General features: G+C 43.8%; 3 protein-coding genes across 3 annotated transcripts in view; 2 read left to right on the forward strand and 1 right to left on the reverse strand.

Annotated features, from left to right (window-relative positions):
• The window catches only part of LOC135915391 (uncharacterized), a 50,166-nt gene extending 45,908 nt beyond the window's left edge, over positions 1-4,258 (forward strand). Inside the window, exons 12-13 of the mRNA XM_065448427.2 lie at positions 112-213; positions 3,816-4,258. Coding sequence (XP_065304499.2) covers positions 112-213; positions 3,816-3,869 — 156 coding nt within the window. The 3' untranslated portion in view covers positions 3,870-4,258. The remainder of the gene's footprint in view (positions 1-111; positions 214-3,815) is intronic.
• Positions 4,259-4,404: 146 nt separating this feature from the next.
• Positions 4,405-7,463, reverse strand: LOC135915392 (testis-expressed protein 9). The gene is made up of 4 exons (XM_065448428.2): positions 7,354-7,463; positions 6,802-6,877; positions 6,541-6,657; positions 4,405-6,030 (listed from the first exon to the last, which is right to left on the reverse strand). The coding sequence occupies exons 2-4, from the start codon at positions 6,874-6,876 to the stop codon at positions 5,941-5,943; spliced, it is 282 nt and encodes a 93-aa protein (XP_065304500.1). The 5' UTR covers position 6,877; positions 7,354-7,463; the 3' UTR covers positions 4,405-5,940.
• Positions 7,464-7,949: 486 nt separating this feature from the next.
• Positions 7,950-10,574, forward strand: part of LOC135915389 (mucin-5AC) — a 50,191-nt gene continuing 47,566 nt past the window's right edge. Inside the window, exons 1-2 of the mRNA XM_065448426.2 lie at positions 7,950-8,383; positions 9,535-9,568. Of these exons, the coding sequence (XP_065304498.2) occupies positions 8,118-8,383; positions 9,535-9,568 (300 nt within the window). The 5' untranslated portion in view covers positions 7,950-8,117. The remainder of the gene's footprint in view (positions 8,384-9,534; positions 9,569-10,574) is intronic.

Here is a 10,574-nt window from a genome sequence, read left to right on the forward strand (position 1 = left end):
CAGTCCGGCTCCCACTGATAGCAAATTGTATTCCGCCACTTTTAACTTGCACTTAGTAAGGAGTGCAGCATTCTAGTTGCTTCATGTCCTCGCACATTTTTGTTGTTACAGGAGCTTCTCAGAGACAGGAATTTGTGCTTGGATGGAAGCAAGCTTGTCGGCACCGGTTTCACGTACCTCGTTCCTGAGATGACTAAGGAACGCATTAGCGAAGTAAGCAGGCTTGAAACTTATTCCTATGTTGACATTTCTTGCTTTGATACTTGTCATCGTTAAACTTTTATGTGACTTTGTACCCTGCATGACATTGTAGCAAGTTCATAGAGGTCTTTGAGAAGGGAAAATTTCAAGTTGAATGCGAATACTACACAGAAAAATGTGGACTTTATTAACACAGTATAAAACCGTACACACCTGTTGGGCAAAGAAATGCAAGAAAAATAACACTAACTGGGAAAATGTACAATCTGAACTCGCTGAAAAATTTGGCTGACTCATCTGCAGTTGACATCTAGGTGACGCGAAGCATCGCAACTAGAGATGCCGATGCACTCGAGCTGGAGGGTTCTGAGCCTTCCGAGACGCACATTGTTGTTTTTGAGGCTTCAGCAAGTTTGTTTGCGCTCTTCGAAACATTGTGGGCAAGCTGCTGCTGTCGTTTACTACTGTTCTCAACAGTGCACGTCTAGCGCTGTTTCTTGCTTCCATGGGATCGAGCGGCCGCAATTTGGCTATGTGCTGAAAGTTGGTGCCGAAGGAGTGCGTTTTCTGGGAACGTATGAAACGATAAAAAAGAAGCGCAACTCTAATGGGTCACTTTTTCTGTTCTCGATCGCAAACATTGGTGCCAGGAAATCGTACGTAACGGGATCACGTTAGTGAGGTTCTACTATGTTCCCCTGTCTACTAAGAGGTAAATATTTAAAGCTATATTTAGAGGTAGGGTGGTACAAATAAGTCCTATCCGTTGCCTTCAATATGCGCAATGCCGTTTGGAAGGCTTATCTGACTGGCCGAATGGCTTAAATTTTAAATAAAGAAGGAAAGAACTCGCTTACTATGACAACAGCGGCCTTTCACAGCGAACACCACCAACTTCCCAATAGCTTTTTTCCTCTTGGACGGCCTCAACTCTTAACTGCTGTCGCAGCAAAAGTTCGCTATGGTTCTTGGTTGGCTTACAAATGTGCGCTTAAAATTTTCAGTGTTCCCAACACAAGGGCCTTTTTACATGGCAGATGGGCTTGCGGAAGCATACCTATGCTTTATAGCCCCTTCGGGCATGGTGCGCACAATTCGCACACAAGATAGTGAATCGAAAGCAAAAGTATTGATGAAAATGATATCTAAAGTGCGTCACAAAGATCTTGAAACACTTCTGATTGCACCTGTACTGAAAGATTAAAGATATGTAAAGTGTTTAGTAAGACGAGTTGCAAGGTAGATCTCTGAATGCTCTTGGTATCATGCTCTTGGTATCGTTCTCTTGGTATCATCATGTCATCATGTACATGTATCATGTCATCACGTATCATGTCATCATGTAGCGGGCTCATTTCGCTTGGTGTTTTTCACGGTGGTTTGCATCCGGCGTATACTTCAGTGGCTGGATAGATGCTTTCCCAAGTATGCTAGACACAAAATGTAGTTGATGTTCTCATATCTGACATTTCTGTGGGGAGAGTTCCTGCATGGAGTACACATTCTGTAAACGTGACTAAACTCGCAGAAGAATCGAAAATTTTTAGTATGCTTGCAGCAGTATACTATTTATGATTTTGAAGACTTGAAAAATGTGGCGAAACTAAGTTTTCAGTGAAAAGAATGAATTGGTGCCTCAAGGAGGGGGAGGGGGGGGGGATATTCAGCCATTACCTGTGGGATCTGATGTGGGATTCTCCCACCGTACTCTTGGGACAAAGGAACGACAACACAGTAGTGCAAACAATCACAAGGGCATTTATTGCACCTTTCATAGATCAATGTCTGCTAGCCGAGTTGCTATCCACAAAACATGCCAATGGGCGCGCGACAAATCTAGAAGTCCGACTCACCGCGTCCTCGCGAGCGAATATGTTCGCCCCATGCTGGATCCCAACGCCTGGTCGTTCGCGTGTATAGTCACGCGAATCGTGGCGCGTTCGAAGCCGGCCACGCGAGGCGGTCTCGCAGATGCATCGGTCGCCGCGCGCGCGGAATGTCCGCGCTGTTCGGCGACCCGCCGGGGAAGAGGGTTGCTGCACGTGCGGCACGTCCGTCCCGCTTCCTGTCTCGAACCAAAGAGAGCAAGCGCCTTCCTTTCGGCGCCCAAGTAACCTCGCAGCAGCGCAACACTAGCGCCATCTCTCGCACTGCGCCTGTACCACTCCGAGCGCCGCGTGCGCGGCGAAGCCGCACTACAGGAGACGCGCTATGCGGGAAAAACATCAGGGGAGGCGCGAGGGTCGCGCATCCCCACATACCAAATATGAGATTTGTGGGTGAACTGTGCAAGGACGGGTCAAGGAAGGAAACAAACACAAGCACAGACTATGAACGTACAATTTATTTGAAAATGCACAGCGCATATATGCTGACGCTGACCAACACATGTGGTTAGACAGTTAGTTAATATGCACCAACCAACAAGCCCAGTGAAAAAACCCTTCACCAAATATGAGATTTTTATACCCCTGTCAGGTGGGCAAGCTTACGCTCCCGTCGGAGTGCATTCATGGAACAAACTTTGCTGGCCAAGTGCTTAGCCAGCGGTTTGAATGGTACAAAATGTGATGCATAAAAAAAAGGACCCATAAGTTTAAGTTCTTTTTAGTTTTTGAACAGCTTTTAACAAAATAATCAGAAAAGAACTCGCTCATATACTATTCTAGCAGGATCGAATGCCACCTCGTCACATGCCACAATGTTGTTCTGGACTGGCTGGGCATTCATCTTGGCCGCCATCAACTTGCAACACGCTTCTCGTCTTTTTTTTAGTTTGTTTTTATGTATAGTACAGCGTAAAGCAATCGCTTTTTAGAAGGCTTTTTTTTTTCTTTTTAATCTACATCTTCAAAAAGCACGGTCTTGAGTCCAGACCACACATGCGCTGCGGACGCGCGACAGCCCATGCTCACTACGCACACTCATAGACGCCTTGGAAGATGCTGCTTCGTACTTTGTTATTGACAGCGTCTCAAAATGCTTCGATATCTATAAACTTAATTGTTATATTTTTAGAGCTGGTAGATCAGCACAGAAAGGAGAAATCAAGCACTTTCTTGCATGATATAAATCTGCTTCACTGAGAGTTGAATGTACTGCACCATAGCTGCATAGCCAGACGCGCCGACGCGAGGCAGCTCAAGCGCGCGATAACAGAGAGGAGCTGTTTAGCGAGATTGCACCGCGTTTCGGCGTGTACAAGCCGTGCCACACTGTCTGCGCATGGGTGGGGGCGTGGGGGTGCGACACATACGTGCGGTCTGGGCTTTAGTCTGTTACATTTTCTTTCTTTTTTTAACTGCAAGTGCACTTTGTTTCTCCCATTTAGTAACATGTAGCCTAAAGTGTCACTCAAGGTCCTGAAGTGCACTTAACTTACCCACTTGACAGGAGTATTATTAAATTGAAAATTCTACGCTTTGATTCAAAACAAAAGTATGTTCGACTTCTCTGAAATTTCGGTTATCCACATTCTCCTGCTTTCAAAAGTCTATGCAAATTGCACAAGGCATCATCTTGTCTCTCGAGTTACAAACAGCACAGAGAAACTATAAAATTGTACCAAAGTTGCAAAATTCGCTGCATTGATTTTTTCATTTTTTGCCCCCCAGGTAGTGGACGATTATGTTGAGATGGGCCTGTTTCCAAGGTCACTGCTGCTGTGATGCAAGGGTGATGAGCAAAGCGAAGTGGGCAGAAGTGCTAGTCAACTTCTGGTCATCTACAGATAACTTTAACGTGCCTTGCAAGTATTTCTCTACATCGACGACAGCGGCCATCGCCCGAGTGCAATGTGCAAGCCGGTTTTCTTGCCTGGCTCTCGTATTTTGTAGATTATTTACAGCCTGTAGGCCCCCAAGGAGTCTCTTCGTCTTTTTCACTCTCTATACAGTATATCTAGTATTTTACATTCCATGAGCGAGTTTTTGCTTGCATTGTTGAAACCTGCCAACGCCTTTGATGCTCTCTGAAGCTTTTTGCTTGCAGTCTAGTTGATTGTATTGTTTTGTGATATGATGTTTCAATAAACGTTTTTAAGCCATTGTGCCAAGTATTTTGCCATGGTTCACTTTTATTGCTCAGGCAGCTGTTATTGCCAGAGAGCTGTTCTCATTTTTGTTTTTTCAGACATGTCTTTCCCAACTCCATGGTGGCTTAGTGACTATGATGTTCCGTTGCAGAGTTTTAGTTCATTCTTTGTTTAATTTCATTACAGGGTCAATTGCCATCAATGGCAGACACCTTTGAATGAGAGCAGAACGCAAAAAATTTTCGTGTGCTTAGATTTAGCTGCATGTTAAAGAACCTCTGGCTCCCGAAATTAATCCAGAGCCAACCCACTATCCCTGTTTGCTGCTTTGAGAGATTAAAAGAACACTAAAGCAAAACATTGTCCAGCTAGATTGATACATTATTCATCGGAAAGTCTATCATAGTTTTCTGTGTGCCAATATATACCACTTTGTTGCATATAATATTGCCACAGGAGGTCCCACTGCTGCTCTTGAATTTGAACTGCCCGCGCCAGAGCAGACAAGTTGACATAATCTCCACATGACCTCCCTCTCTGTCACTCTGTGAATCAATCGATGCTGACGTCACATTTGAATTGCCATATAGTTCACAGCAGACGGCACCATTCTGACTTTTCTATTTTTGTCATTTTCTCATTGACAAAAGCTCTGTTCTCGCTGCGAATTATGAATTTGTTATTACAGACACCTCATCTTTTCAATTCAGCTTGTCTTAATATTTTTCTTTAGTGTCCCTTTAAACCTTCTTATGTTCCTCCTTTCCCTTACACCAAGTGTAGGGTAGCAAACTGGATGCCCGTCTAGTTCATTGGTTCACCTCCCTACCTTTCCTCTGCTTTCTTTCTCTCTCAATGCTTCAGTTCTTTATTTTATGTTCTCCTTTCATAGGTACTAAGCTATGCCAAACAAGAATCTAAACACTGCTTTTGTGACTGCACGAAAGTTGCCTACCGTTACATTAGCACACATTGGCCTGCGTATATTAATCAAGCCTGCCAAGCAACACTGAAAATGTGTGCAGGGACGGGACAAGTTAGTTATTGCAATTGTTTTGCATGCTCGTTGCAAATTAAACGTGTTTAGAATTTCAGGTTTGTGAAATGGATAAAACTATGCATTATATGAATTTGAAAACTTCAGCAGTCTGCATGTTTTTCTTTGTCCTGGTAGATAAAATTCTCAGTGCTAAAGTTACAAAAACATTGGATATAAGTATCAGGCGTGCGCCATCAGCAAATGTAATTTGTTTTCACCATAGTAATGTCTGTAAACTTTTTCAGAACATTTGCTATACCAGTGTGGAATTTGTGTGCCTGTCACAAAAAGTTTTAACAAGTCTAAAGTGCACGAAAGAGCCTTTGTATCATCACATGATCGCAATCTTCTGACTTGTGGTATCAAACTTCCATCCATGGAGCTTTCTTTTCAAATGAGTAGACCATACATTGATGGGTTGGCATGAGCCAGGCCTCAGCTAAGGACTTGCATTTTTCTCGCAATTGCATGTGCTGACCTAATTCATAAGCAGGTAGAGGTGGCTAACAGCAGCATACATGAAAATATTGGCATCAAAGCAGCATGCAGTATTATTGCTACCTATCTGCAATACATGTAATCTACTGCAAATACTTGGTCCCTGGTCTGCATGCCTGTTGCACAGGTAAACATGAATCTGCCAGTATATAGTGTAGACTCCAATGTTCTAGAGATTTTGGTCCTTCTTGTCCATACTGAAAAGGTGTATCAATTCCTCTTCTGTGAATTGGATGATTCTAGTAGACTCCAAGTGTATCTGGGAAAAAAAAAAAGCAAGGGCAGAGGAAATTAGACACATGTTTGCACTGCAGTTTCGATTCCTTGAAACAGAAACCAATTCCAAGGGGGTTGGCTGCACGACAGCACCACACAGTAGGTCAACACAGCTGGGCAACATGGTTCAGCATTATGAATATGCAAATGCACCTAAACAGAAGTGGACAATAGAAAGAACGAGACATAGTATATACTTTCAGCTGGTTTATTTGAAATCCTGTTGTCAAATATGCATGCACACACATGTGGCACTCGATCCTATATTGTGCACTACACACATGGCAACCAAAAAGCAATTTCTTCATCACTTTTTTGATGCAACACGAGTACAGCGCACATGTTCTAATGTCACATGTTTGTGCATACGTTCTCGACGACAGAGTTTCAAATAAACCAGTTAAAAGCATGTATATGCGTTTTGTCTCGCCTATTGTTTAAGTCTGTAAGGCGAATTTACGTGTTCGTGACACAATATGCAAAGCTTGTGTACCTTCTGCTTCTTCAATATGTCAATCAACTTCATTTGTTTCTTGATGAGCGCCAGCAGATCAGCCTTCTGCTTTTCTAGTTGCTGGTTTTTTTCCAAGAGCACAGCCATAGACTTGTCCTGCGTGTAATTTACAGATTCAGTACCTCAGTGTCGTCCTTGGCATAGGCTGTACGAGTTGTCCCAGGTACATTTTTATCGGTCAGCAGTAATCGAGCACTTCGACCCTGACGAAAAGCCCGAAAAGCTGCGGAGCGCGATTACCTCGCCGCCGTGTTTCTGCGATGAGTAGTCCTTCGACTTCTCAATCTCCGGAAGCCTGTCGCTGGTGTCTCCCATACTGCGGCAGCGAGCACCGAAAGATAGAAGGCCATTGAAACTTAAGACACGACGCAGCGCTTCCTTTCCAAATAATAATGCAGGAGAGACGCAAAAATGCGCGCGACATTTTTGCCGGACAGTCGTGCTGGCCTGTTCAGCAGAAAGCACAGGTGCCAGGCGGCTTCAAATAAAACGATTGATGCAACAGCAAGCGAAAGAAAATGCTCGGCGAGCTTTATTTAGCGAACAGAAAAAGAAATCGGCCCGTGTGCTGCTTACATGCGTGGAGCTGTGCATCTTTTTTTTTTTTTTTTAAACACCAGCTGGGCAGAATGGCGCGCCGATTGCACACAGTAGCAATGTAGCTAGAGCCACAGCAGAACGCGTCTAACCAACCGAAAAGCCATGCTAAAAAAGGGCGAACGGAATGTCTCAGCGAAAGTTCATTCTCCACAACGCCACAAAATTCCTAAGCGATTCGCAGCTAATACTGACATTCCAATGAGTGAAAAGATACGCTTGCAGAACAATACGAGCACGCCGATACAGCACGCTCTCCGCCACCAAGCCAGCGAATGCTGCGGACCAGCTGCGGACGCGGCGCGGCTGCGCCCTCTGGAATCTATGCAACTCTAATAAAACTATTTTGTATCTGTGCGCGCGCGTGTGATGCAACTCGTTATATTAAAGGTAACAAGTCAATCCTGAATACGACGCATGAAACTTCCGCAGTCTGCATCGTCCCGTCATTTGGCATATGCATAGAAAAGTAATGCATAATTTTATTGAAGGCGCAGTACCAAGGTGAAAGGAGAAGCTTTAATTATTGTATTTTGCGACGACAGTCCGCGCTCGCTGCGCAGCCGCAGTACAATCGGTTGTTTAATGCAAGCACACACACAAATGCCTGTAGCGAAATACAAAGACGAATGCAAAAAGCGAAAGTGCTCTAGTGCGCATGCGCGTTATCGACCGGCTTGCAAGAAAACCTGGTCTGAATATGATGCGACGAAAAATTAGTCAACTTAATGAGGCATCGTCATTGTACCGTAATAATGTCTTCGGCCTTTATAATTATTTAGACATTTGTTCGTAAAATTTCAGCCCTATACACGACGACGGAAACTTAGACGAGTAGGTTTGGTGACATCTTTTACGGCGTCCTCTAACAACTCGTCCAGCTGATTCCCGTGCCAAAATGGTAATCGTTTTAAATAAGTGTGTCCTCTGCTTTAAACTTGTGAATCTTAACTTAAATTATGGATCCTACGAAAACGAAGACGTTGAAGAAAGAAAAAGCGTCGGTCAAATCGGAAGTCGGCTGTTGTGTGAAAGACGAGCCCCCTGAAGTGGAAGCTGCGGACTGTGCTATTGACGTTAGTAGTCGTTTGACTAACGGGATTGATTATAAAGAAAATGTGTCAGAAACTGAGAACATGGGCATGTTTTCTGGACCGCTGGAAACCGAAGCAACGAAGCCGGTCAGGAACAACTGGATGAAGACCCACATCGAGCAGTCAATCAGGTGATGGCAGCTTCTCGCGAGCCTCCCGATGCTTAGATCGAAACCGTAAACAATGACATCTTATTTCTTGCAGCGTGGCATCGTAAGTCATAGGTGAATAACGGTGCCTTTGCATTTGCCGAGATCGCGGGAGTCGTTCACGCGTGCCGCTCATCAGGCGTCGTGAGCGATCTCGTCGCTATTATGCGCGAGCGTGCTTGCATGGCTTCGCCCGCGCCGCGATGCAAGCGCGGTTTTCGCAAATTACTATCTACCTGCTACGCCAGGAATCTAGCGGACCGCGATCTGCGTCGCCGTCCGTTAATTTGTGACAGCTGTTGCCGCTGACACATCAGCTTTCTTAAAAGTCCCTGTCGATGCTTTGTTTGCGAACAGCACGGAAAGGGAGAAAAAAAAAAGAAAGAAAGAAACGAAGCTTCATTGTATATGTGTTTCGGAGACGGCGGTTTTAACCTGCGCGAAAGCCGGTTCATTCCTTTCGATACTTCGCTGCATCACGGCATACCCAGAAGTGCGTTTTTCAACGTTTTCACGCGACTTGTATGAAGTTGCCAGCGGTCAGCTGCCAGACGTCGCGCGGCGTCTTGCCCCTGAAGCGCGCCGCGAGCTATACGTGGTTAATTACGGCAGCCCCAGCTCCCTTGTTCGCGCGGCTGTGTAACTACCGCCCGCTGTCGGCAGGCCGTCCGCCGCTGCACGTATGCTGCGAAAATGCTTGTGTAGAGGCCACGGCGATCGAAATGTAGCATTCTTTTATTTTATTTTTTCCATCCCTACCGAAGCTTTGTCGATTGCTGTCAACGCGTGCGTGGTTTTAAGTTGAGTCCCATATATGTCATAAGAAAAAAATATATGAAGCGTTGTAAAGGTTTGAAAGCTAACACACACACAAAAAGAATCGCATGATCTTTCTTTCTCTTTTCAGATCAGTCTTCTGTAAGTACAGTGACTGAAGTTTGACCTATAAGTGCTTAAATTTGCATTGACAGAACCATTGTTATGGCCTTCACCTGAGTCATCTAGTGAAATGCTTGTTGTAACAACTAATATTTTGAGAAGAGAGCATTTATTTCTTTGCTTGGTGGTTCATATGTGTGGTACAGTATCTAGCTTTTTTATTTTTAATTAATTATTTACTTGCATTTTTGCAGTGAGGAAGCAAGGAAAAAGGTAGCAACTCTCATCGTAAGTTGAAGCACATCTTTCTGCATTTTATCAGTGCTTACAAATTGACGTCATTTGTGCTCTGAGGAATGCTTAAAAACAGTGTGGCTGACTTTCATTAATTGCAATGAGCTTTATCGAAGTAAAAAAAAAAAATACATGTTCCAAAGCCATTGGCACCTTTTTTGGGGCTTTCGAACATGGTCAGATTAACCAGTGTTGAATCAACAGAAGTCTTGTCTTGCACCCTAACCATAGCGAGAGACAATAGAGTTCCTAATTATTGACTCATTGTGCACTTTGCATTTCTACAAAGCACATTGTACCGTTACATTGTGGTTGTAACAGCCGTGAAGTGGGTATGTTAGAGCCATTGTTCTAAGTGTACGATATTGTAAGGAAATGCAAATGTCTGAATGAATTCAAAGATGTACTGCTATGTGAAGCCACTTTGCAGTAAATCTACTACTTTCTGATTACTAAGAAAATAGACTGCTCCTGTAGTAGTGCTTCCCTGGTATACATGCTTCTACTGCCTTATCTGTGACAGTTTATGTAAGAGTCGCTGGGCAGTCAGCTGAACACATAGATAAACTTTTGGCTAAGTTACAATAAAAATATTCTTTATGGCATCATGTACTGCATTTGTGACATGGGACCAAACACTAAAAGCTGTCGGCAATGTCAGCTTGCACTCTAAATCAAAGTTTTATTCATTTTTATTTTTTTTAGTGCGGAAGAACCAGATATTTATTGTGTAGACATAGTGAGGTAGTCTAAAATTAATGATGTAAGTAATGAAATGCTGTCTTTCAACAAGGTTGTGCTTAAGTAATGATGATATATTTAGGAGCTTGTGCTTAGACAAGGGATTCCATTTGTTTCTGTCTGTAGTTAATGGCTCAGATTAATAAAAATAGGGGCCTATTGGGGAGAAAGGGATCAGAAATGTGCAATATCGTTTGTCGTCCTTTGTCTCGTGTGTCATCTATTGGTTATTAATTATACCCAGTTGTGCTTGAAACAT

The sequence above is a fragment of the Dermacentor albipictus genome, chromosome 4, assembly GCF_038994185.2.
Source record: "Dermacentor albipictus isolate Rhodes 1998 colony chromosome 4, USDA_Dalb.pri_finalv2, whole genome shotgun sequence".
NCBI lineage: Eukaryota > Metazoa > Arthropoda > Arachnida > Ixodida > Ixodidae > Dermacentor > Dermacentor albipictus.